This window comes from Genypterus blacodes, unplaced genomic scaffold, assembly GCF_046128005.1.
Source record: "Genypterus blacodes isolate CSIRO-AG114 ecotype Tasmania unplaced genomic scaffold, CSIRO-AGI_Gbla_v1 ptg000094l_1, whole genome shotgun sequence".
Taxonomy (NCBI): Eukaryota; Metazoa; Chordata; class Actinopteri; order Ophidiiformes; family Ophidiidae; genus Genypterus; species Genypterus blacodes.
Window position 1 is genome coordinate 713,050 of NW_027466898.1, and position 15,572 is coordinate 728,621.

Sequence of the window (15,572 nt, forward strand, 5' to 3'; positions counted from 1 at the left end):
GAAAACATTGAATCTAATTTAGTGCTCTTACAAAGCTCTCCTTCACATCATTTAGAATTTTAATGTGTTTTACAGTTCCGTTCAGATGTCAGTGCATGCACAGTTATATGCAACAGTTAGCGGCAATTACAGAGATAATGGAAAACATCTCAACCACACCTTTGCTGTGGAATAAAAGCTCTTTAAGTCATTGAGCCATGAACAGAGAGGGGATTTACAAACAGCGGTGTGGACTGAGGCCTTCATACAAGGATTACAGTGCGCACAGCATGAAGCAACAGTGTAAACTCCCTCTCATCAAATGCGATCAAGACAACACGGACAGATTCAACGTACATTTCCGCAATGGCATCCACAGTGACTCATATTCCAGGCCTTCACATGAATGTGGTTACTGTACGCTCTACGGCAGCTCCTGGCTTGCTGGAACCAAACCATTTGGACACGTTGCACATTAGGACCAAAGCTGAAAGGATTCAGAGAAGGGGAGACATGGTAGAATTCCACAGCGCTGCTCACAATCATAATAATTCTATGAGCTGCATTCCAGCAAAGGGGGGGGGGGGGTCTCTGAGAATAAATTTAACAAGAGACAGTCAGTCAGTCAGGCCTGCAAGTGATGCTTTTGTTTGGTTTGACCTAAAATCGCATGTATGTGTGTTGGAATGTCGCATAATCACTGCCAGACCATGCAATGACAATACCACTACTAAACTGACCTACTTGTGTTATTTGTCCCTGTGTGCAGTACGTTGTACAGGAAGGGCCGACTTTGCGTTTCCTGAAATGCAGGAAGAAGGATCAGCAGATTGTCCATAATTATGGTGCAGCGAGATTTGAATCCAGTTACAACCATTGATTTGAGCTATGTTTGGGTCCGTTCACATCCCAGCCTGTGACGATCATCAAAAGATCTCTTTGAAATACAACGCGTCCAAAAATACAACCGGCCGCTCGTAACTTTTGCAGAAACATTGAGTGCGGCAAACATGTCTGAAGCTGTCAGATGTGCGTTTCCCACAGCGCACATGTACAATCGGATGGTGATACTGTGAGGTGCAGCTGTATCAGGTGAAGACACAGCCAGAGGGGGGGAAGGGGGAGTCAGAGTGAAGCTGGCTGTCAGCTGTGAGGGGAGTCATCCTTATATTTACAGTGAAACTCACTCCCTGACTCACCCATGTAGAAATGACACAGGGGACCATGAAACTCCCACTACCCCCATCATCACCTGTCAGCTAAATTAAACCTAATCACACCTTCAAAACAACCACAGAACACCCTCACAAAGAGCTGCAGCATGTTCCAACATGTTCTAGGTGGGGTGTCCTACAAGTGTGGCTTACTATCAACGGTGACAGTTTAAACTATAATGAAAGACAACTGTAGGTTTGCTGAATGGAAAAACAAAAGAACACGCAAACACAAAGTGGATTGATGTGAGACAGGTCCATCACTAAAAGGAGAGAAGCTTCAACATGTGGAGGAATAATGATGATCGTAATGTAATGTAATGTAACGTAATGTAATGAATACACAGAATCAGTGTGTGTGAATGATAAAATCACTCCAGGTTCAGTTTATAAGTATTACTATTCAGTATGGCAGCAACATTTTACAGGAAGACGACAGAACATAAATGTCTTAATGGATTGTGGACTCTGCTCTTTAGATACTGTCCATATTATTCCATTATTCATTTACTACAGTGTGTTTAATTTAACAACAGCTCCAGCTCGTCAGCATAAAGGTTCAGTTCTGTGACTCCAGATTATTATAAAACAACAAAACAAGACAACAGATTCCTGTTAAATATATTACTTATTCAAGAAAAGCCCACAAATCCACAGAAGGGTTGTGTCACAATGGTCGTTAACCAACCAACAAACCACTTCCAGCGTATAGTCTCAGGGGAGAAAAACTCAGGAAAGTTGAATTTGTGCAGAAAAATGCACGTTTTGGTTCATTTGGTGTCCGCCGACTTGAACAATAGTACGTAGTGATTCGGAAATTAACTTCATACATAAAATACGTGGCGTATAATCTTACAAATAAGCGGAATGTGTTATTCTGCCGCATTTGTCTGGAGAATCTGGCGTGTAGAAACTAGCACGCATGGTAACTCCGCTGCAGCTAAACACCGCACACAGCAGAAGATGCAAAAATGTCTCATCACTTACCGCTCAGAGGCTGAAGTTGGGAACAAACTTCATTTTTCTTCACCGCAATTTTGATAGAAGGGAAAAAACCCAATAAGTTCCGAGTTCATAGGCTCTCATCGTTAATTCAGGAGGTCAGGAAGCGGTCCAAACGGGCTTAATGTGGATGCTAATACAAGTTTGTAGGCAAATTATAAGACGTTAAAAGCAGAAGAAACACGATCCCATCAACTAATTACAGCAAACAACAACAAAATAGAGGGCAGGGAGAAGAGAGACAGAAGGGTTCTCTTCTTCGCCTCCTCTTCTGGAATATTAAATAGTGTCAAGTCAAACAGGGAATATACATAGCTTCCGGCTATTGCTTCCAAAATAAAACTAGTAGTGACGATGGCTATAATTGCCCTCATGGTGGCGGAATGTTTTTGTGACCCCCATGACCCTATGAATTGTACTATATCGAAGATCCCGGTAGGTTCACTCATGACATATTTGTTCCAGATGAGGAATTAAAATAAGACTGCCACCATGTGAAGCCAGCAGTGTGTCCTGCAGAATGGGAGAAAAGAGAGCTGTTTGCACCTTTACTTTGAACGAACTCCCTTGTGTCTTCCTCGTGTTCCTCTGTAATACGGGGCTGTGATTGTCAGAAAGTTTTGCAGTCTTGTCCTGATCCAGACGACGTCATCATTTTAACTCCCACAGCTGTCATGCAGGAATACATACTGGTGTGTTCGAGTGTTCTGGGAAATCTATAGACGCTGTAAAGATGAGCCGCGCCTGCTGCAAGTTAATCAGTTACAGAGTTTACCTGTCATGTGAAATGCAGCCTGTCTAAAGAGGTGACGTATTACACTGATAGATCATTTAATGTTTTTAAACGCAAATTAGTTCACATAAGTGATGCACAAAGCTGGACTTTGAAACCCACTTAAACAGTAGCAAGTGAAGCTGTGACTGTTGACTGACATGATGTGTATGATAAATGAAAAGAAAGATAGATCTATAAATGAAGAATAGGTCCTCATCTTCCAGATCCTGTGACCATTGTTTCTAGGTCAGTTTTTAAATCACTTTTTTCCATCTTGTCTGTGGGGGACACAACAGACTTAAACTTTCTTATCAAATATGTGATTGAGATTTAAAATTGGAAAAGTGGAAAAGTGGAAAAATGTAATGTGAAAATGTGAAAATGTGAAAATGTAAAAATGCATATGCTTCACAGGAGGCATGAATGTTCTTCTGCTTCTGATTCTGAAGGGGGCACGATTAAAAAGTGTATAAACTGCTGGTCTTAGATATCGTAAATACCACAACTTGGCAGTAGCTGTTCCAGTTTAATGGCTACATCTAATTGCTAATAACTTCATTGAAGTTGCATGCCTGTTGTACAATTTGTTCTATCGATTCAGCTCAATGCAACAGCAAAACTGCTTTTGGTGCATCAATGTCAAAGATTAGAGTGTATAAGAGCACAATCACAGAAAGAAACAAGATGTTCCACATTTTCTTTTATTAGGTTCATTCTTATACACATAGTTCCTCCATATGGCGCAATACACACACCGACCAATATACAAGCTGTTGGAACATGGAACATCAGTGTGTCAGAAGGCTTATTAATGTAAGCTTATTGTGCAAAACAAAGATAGAAAGGCTCTGCTAGATTTGAAGAGAATTTCCATGGATAAAGTTTTAGTCATGACAATAAATATGAGTGTTGAGCTGTTGTGTTGGGTTTTTGTGTGTTTACTCAGACTTAAGACCCTCTTTGATAAGGTTGAGCTCGTAGCACATGGTCTCATAGCGATATGCCATACGAATCTGGGCCACGTTGGTCTTACGGATGTCATTACCCTCTGGGCCCTCCTTCAGATAGTCCTGACCCAGGAAGTGAACCTTTTCCTGAGGTAGAAGAGAAAACAGCACCAATATGATTTAGTGCAGGTCAAAGAATAGATCATGATATGTATAATGGAGTATCTGTCATCTTCATGTATGTTACCTCATCGGACATGCTGCTCTGCAGGACACTGTTTCTGGAGATCTCACACATGTCACAGGTACTGAGCTTGAAAACCTGGGCTGCGATGGCGTACTCCTCCATCAGAGGCTCCTGTGCGACAAAAAAGCAGAGATTTATGCTGGAATGTTACTACTCGCTTTTTCATGATCCCAATGTCCCACAAACTGGAGGATGCTACTTAAAAGCCTGAAAATTGTTGGCTTCATCTCTACTCAGCACATCATGGGTCAGTGCACATGCAAGATCAAAGCCCTCTGCCTGTTCTCTGACCTTGGTGTAGTGAAACTGCATGGGGTCATCTGTGGACAGAGAGACCACCAGGCCTTTCTTGTGGAACTCCAGCAGAGGGTTCTTGGCATACTCCAGAAACAGGCTGTTGTTGCTGAGAGGAGACATGGCAATGGGGATCTGGGTCAGGAAGTACAGGTACTGCAGCACCGGACTCTGTTGGTGAAATATAGAAAAGATTACATAACATAACATAACATAACATAACATATGAGTGATTGAATATCTTCTACACTAATCTGTAATCTCCAGGTCATTCTCCAGGAAAACAATAACCCCCCTTATGGATCAGACCCATCACAGACCACCAATCATGACAACTTCATCCAAGCTTTTTGTGTATCATGGAAACCAGTCTGACCTTCTTGAGGTTGAGGCCGTGAGAGATGTTGTCAGCAGTCATGAAGGCCGCCAGCAGATGGGTGATGGCTCCAGCCTCACCGCAGTGAGGCCTGAACATAAAGGTGTTCATCCCCCTCTCTCTGGAAACCACAAGGTAAACATACAGTCATGACAGGCAGAGACTTTTAGCATCAATATTCTGTACTCTGTATGAATATTTAGGGGGAGATGATAAGATCTAGCGCAAAGAAACACGGTGGCAGTGTCGGGGACGTGAACACAATGGACGCGGTAATAGTCCATTAGTGATTAGATACTCACCTACGGAGCTGGTTGAGTACTGTGATGTTTGCATACATGTAGTAGATGTAGTAGGTGTAGGATGGGTTCTTGGCAATGTCCCACTCCTCTGGCTTGGGGCTCTTAGTGCAGAACATGTGACCGCTGTGCTTGGATTCATCGTCCACGCTGTCAAAACCTGTCACCTACAGACCAAAAGGCAATGAGTACATGAATGATACTATTTAATTCATGTTGCCTGAAATCACAGATGCATTTTGTCATAATATGTTGCTGCTGTATCCTCAAAGTCAGTGAATCTTGAGACTTACAGCTCATTGACTTATCTTTAATCCTGTGACTCTGTCTTGGCTAATGGTAACACACAGCAAAAATTATACAGTTTTTATGGCTCTACTTTATCCTGACCAGCCCAGGGGTGTCAGGGGTGCAGGAACTCTGGGGCAGGCTCCATATCGATTGGTACCACCTACTTTCTATTGTTATCATTGACCTTTCCCCGTACTAATGATGGTGGTTGAAGATACATTTCCGTTTCTGACTTACATGCTTGAGGAAGATGCTGAGGTCAGGGTGGGACTGCGGGTCAATGGTGGCCTGGAACACAGGAAGGAAGATGTTCTCCAACATCTTGCCAAAGTGGGGCACAAAGTCCCTGCCTCTGAAGATGTCACTGGAGATAAAAGAAAAAGAAGAAAACAAAGACACAATATCAGCCCGGTCATATGTAGTTGTTATAATGCATCCAAAACATGCATAAATGCTGTGTCCATGTCACTCCTGGCTCAAAGTGAACTGTAAATGAATATAGTCTGACAACTTACTAGATCCTGGGTATTTGAATCATCCATTTAAGGTTCGGGGAGAAAACTCGGTGCCTGACGAACCAAGAAGCCAACTTGGTCCACTCAGAGGGGTTGCAGCCGTAGATGGACAGACGTGGCTCAGCGTACTGGTACTTGGCGTCTTCCAGGTCGCTGGCTACTTCCTGGTTAACACAAATGTTAAACCTGCTCAGATTTCATGAGCATCAGTAACAGACCAGGCGATCCATCCTGCAGAGCAGTGCTTCACAGGCAAACAGACAAAGGTGAGTAAAATAACACCTATCTAAAAGCTCCTTTTGGGATTATGTATTGTTTTGTTTGAATTTGAGGATTACATTACCATTGTGGTTCTATGGTGTGAATGTCATGTTGTAGATTTAAAACAATATGGAATCACATTTCCTTCCCAAAAACCTATTTGTCTTGACTTTTTGTGTGGCGTTGCCTTAGAATCCGACCTTTATGATGGTGGCAAAGTATTCTCCATGGATGTGGTTCTCGGTCTTCATGTACAGGTCACGAAGCTCGCTGGCTCCCACTGGGTTGTATTTGGCATTGAACTTGTCAAAGCGCTGGAAGGTTTGTCTGCCCTTTAAAAATAACAATAGAGACAAGCGAGAAATCACAAATGGTGAACTGATGGGATCAAGACTGGCGCCTGAACTCTTTTTGTAAATGTTCAAATCATAATAATAATAGTAGTGGTGCATTAGTGTAAAGTAACATACAGCGTGCACATCCAGGGAGTCAACAGTGAGGTCATAGGGGTGCAGGTTGAGGGACTGGAACAGCTCCTTCATGGTGACCTCCTTGCCATTGAGTTTGTGCACGACACGGTCGGCATCCACGCGGTAAGACCTCTTGATGAAGCGCAGCAGGTGCTTCTGGTTCATGCAGGCTGCGGCGTGGATGTGAGTGTCTACCTGGAGTAACAGAGAGGCAGCACAGAGTTGTTTGGGTTTATCCTGTGTTAGAACTCGGGTTGGTCACAAGAGGGCGCTAAACACTCAAAGACACCAACTAAACCAGGATTGAGAGGTTTTGAATTCCCTGTCACTTCCTTCAGTTCACATGAATATATCTAAAATAAATAGATAGACCTTCATAAGGACATAAATATTTACAGTTACAGTGTTTGTATTGCCATGAGAATGAAAAATATCTCTCTCAAATATTTATTTGTGTTCTATTTTCTTCTGTATGAATTCATCTATATTAAACCAGGCAATCTGTCAGTCCGACTGTTATTTGTATTTAGGGATTTCCACTGTATCCAATATCAAATGTGAAAATAAAGAACGACAGAACGTTTTAATCTTGCCACCTTTAACATTTCTGAAACATTAACACCCAGGGTCTGTGCTGATTGCTGGGACATCCTACCTTCCTGCAGTTGTAGAAGTCCCTGTGTGGGTTCATCTTCAGCTCCTTCATCTCCTCCATCTCATTCAGCATCTCATGCACATTGAACTTGGACATGAGGAACTTCAGGCGGCGGTGAGTGTAAGTCTTGCTGCAAGTCAAGAGTTTGACTGTAATCAATATCATGCACTTTAGTTCTTCATACATTCTGATTTCCTCAAAGGTCCTCAAGGTGCTTGCAGAACACTTTGGGAGCCAGCGATGTAATTTAATTACTGTTACCGGGGCAAAGTGTAATCCACTTACGTTGGACCTTGAGCAATGAGGGCAATGAGAAAGTTCATGTCGTCGATGAAGGTGTTGTAGTCGGGGCAGGGCAGGTCTTTGGGCTGGTCTTTGTCAGCAGCTTCAGCATCTTTGTACACACGCATGACACCCTCCTTCATATTAAGAGCGTAGCCCAGGTTTGCAGGCAGATCCTTGGTGTCAAACGGGTCCTCTCCTTTCTTTGGAGGAGGCGTGAAGACTGAGGATGGATGTAACACGGACAAATATCACTTATGACAGCTTTTAACAAAGGTATTAATTTGCCTCTTTGCATCTAAAAGTAAATGCCAGCATCACAAATCAGCTCAGTCTTCATCTCAGTCTTGATCATACTTGGCTGCATTTGCTCCTCAGCATTGAAAGACTCTCCCTCGATGCTGCGCAGGTACTCAGAGGACGTCCTTGGGAAACGTTGGAAGGCCAGCTTCATGTACTTCTCCCTGATGGTCAGAGCACGGTACAGACCCTTGCAGGACAGCTCAAAGTCATCCATAGTCACCTGAAAAGCAAAGCATATTGTCACAGCCACCCACAGACCTGCAAAAGTATGGATGACAAAAAAAACTTAACTTTTATCTTATCTTATGCAATTGGTGGCTTTATGAAATAAATAGAATAACAGAATAGAATAATAGTAGTCAGTATTACTGGAATTTTCTTGTTAAATTTAAGTTTGGTGAGGACCGAAGTCAAAATGAGGATCAGCCTCATTGCTGGCATGCCTGCCCTTCTAAATGTCAAACCCACAGTCTTGAAACCTAAAACCCGGTGTGTGTGTGTGTGTGTGTGTGTGGGCCTGGGTTTTGTGGGGTTGGGGAGGCCATGCTACAAAAGGTCAATGACCCACAGGCACTTATAGTCAGTGAAATTCAAAGTCAACACCTCCTGTTTTCACATGAACCTGACCAATGTCAAGGCCACGGCCGTACCAAGCAATAACTCCTTTCCTAATATCCATTTCCATTCTTCACCATGTCTAAACTTGACTTCGATTTGATAAGATTCCATGGATTTATGAAAAGGTGGTCAATTTGGATTATTATTCCCTGCAAACATTTCCAAATTCAGTCGTAAACTTCAGCAACATGAAAGGAAAACAGAGCTTACTCCGGAGGCGTAGTCTCCCAAGATGGCCACTCTCTGGAAATCAGGCACTTCCAGGTAGATGGGCCTATCCACCTCCACTATAGGGGTAGCAGTTGCCTTTGCATTAGACATGGCAAGGAGGCAGCGTTTACTCCTCTTCTTGCTACGGATGATGAGCAGTGAGGTTGAGTGGCAATAAAAAAACAAGATGTAAACTTGCTGAAGAGTTAGAGAGTTACTGCTCCTCCAAAGCATTCTCACCGTTTTTCCATATCGTCGTCTGCATGCAGATGGTGGGCCATCTCCTGGTGCATGATGGGACATTCAGCCACATCAAACACGGAGAGCTCATCTCGGATGGATTCATCCTTGGTCTCAGATGCAAAGACCTGCTCTGCGAAGGCCCGCATCTTATCATCGGTCTCTGTCAGGCACCACAGATATGCTTTGAGTCACTGAGCAAGAACTTGAAAGATATTCTATTGATTCATTTTCAGACATGCAGCATCAATCCAAAAAGAGATGGGGGCTACGATGCACAGGAGTTCATCATTACTGATTAAAGCTGAATGAAGATGACCGGTGAACATCCTACGTTTTTAAAACATAACTACAATTTTCCCATCATTTGTCATCATACATTTGCTTTTCCATGGACATGGTGTCACTGAAGGACAAGTGCTGGACTGGTGCCATTTTATACGACCTGGCCCACATTTTCATGGGTTTCCCTGATACTTGAAAATGGTCTGACAGTGTGCAAATACATTCTCCAGATACCTGCAGCAAGGGGCTTGTGTTTTTAGTCATGTTGGTCTGATTTCAAATGCCTTGGATTTAAAAATGGCGTTTCCAAACAAACCTATGTGGTATGTAAGACATTTTCTAGCCTCTGGCACCCTTACATCACTAGATCCTTGGCGTTACACCAGCTTTTTGAGACGTGACAGGCATCACGTCTGCTGGCCAAAGAGACAGGAGCTTTGGCACAGGCACCATGTTAATGGAAAGGTGTTTCATGCAGATCAGGCAAATGTTGATGAAGATTCCAGAATTTCACCATTTATTTAGTGAGTCAGTGGTTGTCATTATTAAGATTAGAGTTAATCAGTATGATGGAAAATAGTAAGCCCAAAATAACCCAAATAATAACTAAACTCATGCTTTAAACTATGAACAACAAAGCACTGGCATTCAAGTTTCATCAAAAAAGCAAAGCAATACTTTTTCAGCACTATTGACTATGTCTTTTGTCTTAAACATGCACTTTCTACAGAAGCACTGGTAGCACAATTGTGGTCCAATGATGTCCACGTGCTTCACTCATTCACAATCCACCTATTTGCCATTCTCAGCGTGTATGAGGTGACAAATACATGAATAAGTGAATGATGAAGGAGGCCTCTATCCTTCTACAAAGCATTCAACAGGAGGGATTTTGCCTTTCCATTCTCCATTCTCAATACTTACTATGACCTGATTATATCCAGCAAGCAGAGTAGGATCACCCAAAATATAACCCAAAAAAGACAGTCTTAGAAAAGCAGGGGTTAACATGTATTAAGTAAATGATGTGTTATAAATGAAGTTAACATTCAAACCAACAATTCTATTGCTGCATAACAAAATACTGTGATGTTGAGATACTACACAAAGCACACGAGACTGTACAACAGATGCTGTACCTATGCCATGGTAGATATGGAAAAATGGAAGAAATACATGCAATAAATGAGTGATGATAAACGCTATGAGTAACTTCAGCCAGTGCATGTGGTTTATGATGAATGGACAAGGTTTAAGATAACATACAATGTGAGAATGGATGATAGATTAAAGCAAACATAATTGACAACAGCTCCATAGAGTCTTGGCTATTGCAACAGATGCATAGAGAGCAAAACATGGTATAAAATGTAGATGTATGAACAGTGCTGAATACACAATGAGTGATGATGTGCTTCTGGTGCTGCATTTACATGTTTGTCTGTGGGCTCTGGTAATGTGACATATCTAAGACATGTTTGCCACCAGAGAACCATTAGAACAACAAAAACCCCTAAGTTACGAAAATGAAACCGAATAACTCTTCGGACAGCAGCTGTTTTGACCATTGCACTTCTATTTTTCACCCGTGACAGCATGGTGTGTGTGCTGTGGCTGGCAGAGGTAGGACTATTCTTAGTAACCTTAATAACAACCTGCACAACCTCAAAAAAATAATATGATAGCTTACAACTAACTTACAATTGTTGTACATGTTCAACACAAGTCACTGAGTGTGAGTACTCGTGACACATGACCTGAGGGAATTTGCTGACAAGCCACATCAACCAGGTATCCACTCTTGACATTTTACTGCTGATACCCAATCACTCCCTCAGCTGATTTCTGCACAGCTGCTCATGTTGCACATACATGTAACATGATAAAATAAATGTTTCAGAGGCTGATACAATGAAGGGTACTATCTCAATCATACAGTCTGCTCATCGCGTTGGTTTATGAAAAGTTTATAATGGCCGGCAATTAAGTGTAAAGCATCGATCATACAGTGCTATTAGTTATAAAGACATAAATTGTCCAAGTCTGAATGGGGGATAATGCCTTCTGATAACTATGTATTAGTGTGGACGCCCTATTTGAATGCTATGAATCTTAACCGCTGTAAAAGCTGTCATTAAAGCTGTCCGGACCAATTGTCAGGGTCAGATTATACTGGCAAATGGGTGGCAAGTGATGTGACCCTATCAATATGGATTCTAAGTGATAAGTAAAAGGTTTGAGAGTGCTCAGCTCCATTCAAGTTCAGCCTTGTGATTTATCTAGACAAGCACACTAAAGCTTATCTAAATTAATACTTTGAAAAATATTATTAAAATCAAAGAGCCACCACCGTAAACAACCATCCTGCACGTCTAAACTCAGTGTCATTCTGGCTACACTTACCTGGCACTGGGACTTTAGGCATGTTGACGTTCTTCTGCAGAAACGAGCCCTGAGAACTGCTTAAGGTAGGTCAGCCGCTGGACCACTGTAGTGGGGAAGTGCGGAGTCTGTGCATGGTGTCTCCAGTATTAAGCTCTTTGCCTCAAGTGTAACCAGAGCCTGCTGTGCCCACACGCGATACGTCTAAAGCCAACAGGGGAATCATATGTGTGCAATTCTATTTTAAGTTGTTAACATGCACCGAGGGCCCAGTGACAGGCACAGCATGCAGACAAAGACAGAGGGTGGGTGGCTGTGCAGGGAGGCTCATGTTATAGAACACTGACTTAGCTAATGCACATGGTCCTGGGCACATATGATGTTTTTAGATGGGTTGCTGTAGTGGTACTTTGTCTTGCTTCCTCTTCAGCATAGATGAGTCACTTTAGCATTTGTCACACTCACAATGAGAATAATTTCCTTTAAATGTTTAATTAGAAAACAGTGAAAACACAATTTTGTTCCAATGTACTTCTGATGTACTTAAAAAAAAGTGTGGCTGACTACTTAAATAAATATAGTGATGTCATCAAACTTACAAGGAGATGTCATCCAAACTAACAAGAGCTACAACAATGATGTCACCAAGATCTAGATTATCTTTTGGCTCTTGCGGTTGCCATGTGGGCCATTTAATCCATAGCTGATTAAACAATAACTGAGATATTAGCCAATAATGTGAAGGATTCCAGAGATTTGTGCAGACATTGCCATCCATCAGATGTTACCACCAGGGGGCACATCAAGTACCACTGGTGGTATACTCACTGTTCATACCACACACAAGGACTGTAATCATTCTTAAGACTTGGAAATGGACACGATGCAACTCACAGCAACGTTATACAGTTAATGTAGCTTTAATAAAAGCTCCCTCCTGCTGTCTTCAATGTTTTTACCAATGATATCCTAAGCAGCTTTGCAACACTGCAGCGAAAAGACGGATAAAAGGTCCTTTAAAGAAGTCTTTCTTTGTGGTGATATTTGAAGTGCATAATTTGTGGCATGATGAGATGTTTATTTGGAATCTAATAGCAAAAAGGCTTAACTGGTGCTATAATGTCTTTACTATTCAGTTGACGCAAAACAATTCCTCTTACTTCTACTGGTATGTAACTATCGTTTAGCTCAAAATATTAAAAACAATGAAACATTCAAAAGCTATGAAAATGAGAAATGAGAAATTTAAATCCACATTAAATTACCTGCAGTTTTATCAAATTACATTGAATTACATTACATATATTACATCCAATTCTAAATGTGTGTGTTTTTGTTATTTTGTCACTTGCACATTGCAGTCATGTCCCTTTATTCATGCTAAGACCCAGTGCAGTCTGAAGACCTAAAACATCCAACATCTATTTTTAGGGAATGTGATCCTAGATGTCACCGTTCCTCTTATGGAGCGACTAGGGGTCAAGTGTTTTGTGGGCAGTTAAAAAAAACATGTCCATCTCCTCAAAATATTTAAAGTTTGCTACTTTAGCTGTTTGACAACAAATGAACAGGCAAAAAAATAACTGCAATGACTTTTTTTTCTCTGATTTATTAAGTGACATACTGAGACATTCTCTCTAATTGAACATGTTGCACTTGCTGACAGTAGAAGCAAGTTCAGCAGGCTTCCATATCGTGTTACTCCTATCATCATCATCTAATCTATCCTAGCTGGAGCCAGGCGCTCCTCTCTCTCACTTCAGGTCCCTGGGCACACAGATGGTTTACCCAGGTGTCAATACTTCTAATTGATTTCAACAATCATTGTACGGACCAAGAAAGAACAATACTTGAATCCAATGAAAGACAAAAGCTGTGATTCCGAGCTGACCAGTATCTGTGGGGCCCTAGGAGAAAGAAATCTGTCATCAAACATTTGATAAGACTATAAAGAGCCAGCAGGCCCTTTCACAACCATGTCATGTGTTGGCATGTAGAGAGAGTTTACAACTATTTAAGAGACTCAATGGAATACTGAACTTTCTATGTTGTTCACCAGAAATGAAGGGAAATACAATTTGGAGCAATCATCACGGAAGTAACTTTGATACTTTTTCAAGGAGGAGTGATGTGGCATCTGCATGGAGATGTAGCACTCATAAAAAAATGTAGTTGCAGAGGTAATAGGGAGCTGTTGGAAGGAAAATACACAAATGAATATAAAACGAGAAAAATGATAATGCATTGGCCGGGAATCGAACCCGGGCCTCCCGCGTGGCAGGCGAGAATTCTACCACTGAACCACCAATGCTTGAATGTACATACTATCCCTCCCAAAATCCAACGACTTTTTCCTCCTCTCACTGCATGATTTTGGGACGTGGCTGAGTTGCCAAGATGGGAGTGGCGCAGGGAGTCTAAAACTCCTACATGCGTCCGACGGTACGGCATTTTTAACTCATTTGTGTCTATTTTTCTCTCTTAACCGCTGCCCATCACCTATGCAGTGTCTTACTAGGAAAATAGTACACTCGTATGTGTATTACGCGAATTTTTCTTCAGAGATCGACACTATTCATTTCTCACGAACATTTTAACCAATTAAAACACCAGTGTAAATCAGTGGTAAGAAAGCTTTAGTCTTCAAAAGTGACTCAAAATATACCTGTCTTTCTAATTATATCATGTGCTGGAGCGACATCAAGACAAAAAAAAATGTTGTGTTAAACTGCGTTAGAATAGTCGAGCAGTGGAAGGGTTGATGAAGCGAGAGCAGTTTGCAGGAGCAAAAGGCTTTGATTGGAACTGTCATTTGATGAAGAAAGATTCGCGTTATATACATACGAGTACTCAATTTTACTGGTTAAACACTGCAGAGATGGGGAGCGGTTGGAGTAAAATACGGGAAAAGCATGATGCATTGGCCGGGAATCGAACCCGGGCCTCCCGCGTGGCAGGCGAGAATTCTACCACTGAACCACCAATGCTACAGCATACATGGCGTGTACGGGGCTCTAAATTCTCATCGCACTCCCTTCCTAGGAAATTCAGCCAAGTCCCAAAGTTGTGCAGTCAGAGACTGTGAAGTCAGAAAAAAATCAAAGAGACCCTGTCTCTATTCAGAGCATTGGTGGTTCAGTGGTAGAATTCTCGCCTGCCACGCGGGAGGCCCGGGTTCGATTCCCGGCCAATGCATCATCCTTTTATCTAGAAACACGTGGATTTTAGAAGATGCGATTTAAGTTCTGCGGTCGTGGTGCTACTACAAACCGTCAGCACTGACAACCACAGCTTTGCTACGATGTGTTATTAAGTTCTTAGTGTGCTGAAGTATAATTTGGAAACATTTTGCACAAGGACAACACTACAATACCAGAAATAAGATCTTATGCGTATGAATGAGCTTTGTATTAATGGATGAAATGTGAAAAAATATGAAAGTGCTGAATTATGAATAACGTAGCATTTTCTGTAGCATAGATTCACTGCAACATGAATGCATGCTTGATAGTGATTGCTCAGTTCTGGGCACTTCACAATTCCAGCATGTTTACGTGCGGATTGCTATCACCCTTCCTGTTTGAAAGATAAAGTGGAACACCCAAATTTGAAAAACACTCACATTATCTTCATCTGGTCACTACATGTGTATGCACTGTGTTTGTTTGCACATAAAAACTTGTTTTGGAAGAGGTTATATTCCACGGTGCAATATGTGCTTCTCTATTAGAAAACCCAGTGATCTATGAGAGCAAACAAAGTGCAATATACAGTAGAACCGTACTGCACATAAAACAGTATGTAAGTTTATAAAATAAAACTTCTATCAGGTTAATGACCAGGTTAAAGATCCTAAAAGAGGAAATGATTTTATTCTCCATTAAGTGACATTTCAAGATTGCCTAATTCGTTTCAATTAAATATTAC

The 15,572-nt window shown here is 41.7% G+C and overlaps 1 protein-coding gene and 3 non-coding genes across 6 annotated transcripts in view; 1 reads left to right on the forward strand and 3 right to left on the reverse strand.

The window, feature by feature from the left end:
• The window catches only part of LOC143007831 (AMP deaminase 1-like), a 28,318-nt gene extending 16,574 nt beyond the window's left edge, over nt 1-11,744 (reverse strand). The window contains exons 1-15 of one of the 3 annotated variants that reach the window (XM_076159308.1): nt 11,667-11,744; nt 8,979-9,141; nt 8,739-8,880; nt 7,965-8,130; nt 7,611-7,830; nt 7,326-7,455; nt 6,671-6,865; nt 6,401-6,532; nt 5,940-6,103; nt 5,662-5,788; nt 5,137-5,300; nt 4,835-4,955; nt 4,456-4,629; nt 4,165-4,275; nt 3,913-4,064 (exon numbers count right to left, since the gene is read on the reverse strand). In XM_076159308.1, coding sequence (XP_076015423.1) covers nt 3,913-4,064; nt 4,165-4,275; nt 4,456-4,629; nt 4,835-4,955; nt 5,137-5,300; nt 5,662-5,788; nt 5,940-6,103; nt 6,401-6,532; nt 6,671-6,865; nt 7,326-7,455; nt 7,611-7,830; nt 7,965-8,130; nt 8,739-8,880; nt 8,979-9,141; nt 11,667-11,688 — 2,183 coding nt within the window. In that variant the 5' untranslated portion in view covers nt 11,689-11,744. Of the gene's footprint in view, nt 1-3,762; nt 4,065-4,164; nt 4,276-4,455; nt 4,630-4,834; nt 4,956-5,136; nt 5,301-5,661; nt 5,789-5,939; nt 6,104-6,400; nt 6,533-6,670; nt 6,866-7,325; nt 7,456-7,610; nt 7,831-7,964; nt 8,131-8,738; nt 8,881-8,978; nt 9,142-11,657 lie in introns of those variants that run through there. The other 2 variants (XM_076159310.1, XM_076159309.1) reach the window with 2 other exon arrangements.
• Nucleotides 11,745-13,885: 2,141 nt separating this feature from the next.
• On the reverse strand, nt 13,886-13,956 carry trnag-gcc (transfer RNA glycine (anticodon GCC)). The gene has a single exon. It is a non-coding gene; the product is annotated as a tRNA-Gly (tRNA).
• Nucleotides 13,957-14,561: 605 nt separating this feature from the next.
• trnag-gcc (transfer RNA glycine (anticodon GCC)) lies at nt 14,562-14,632 on the reverse strand. Its single transcript has one exon. It is a non-coding gene; the product is annotated as a tRNA-Gly (tRNA).
• A 137-nt stretch (nt 14,633-14,769) lies between these two features.
• On the forward strand, nt 14,770-14,840 carry trnag-gcc (transfer RNA glycine (anticodon GCC)). Its single transcript has one exon. It is a non-coding gene; the product is annotated as a tRNA-Gly (tRNA).
• The last annotated feature ends 732 nt before the right edge of the window (nt 14,841-15,572 follow it).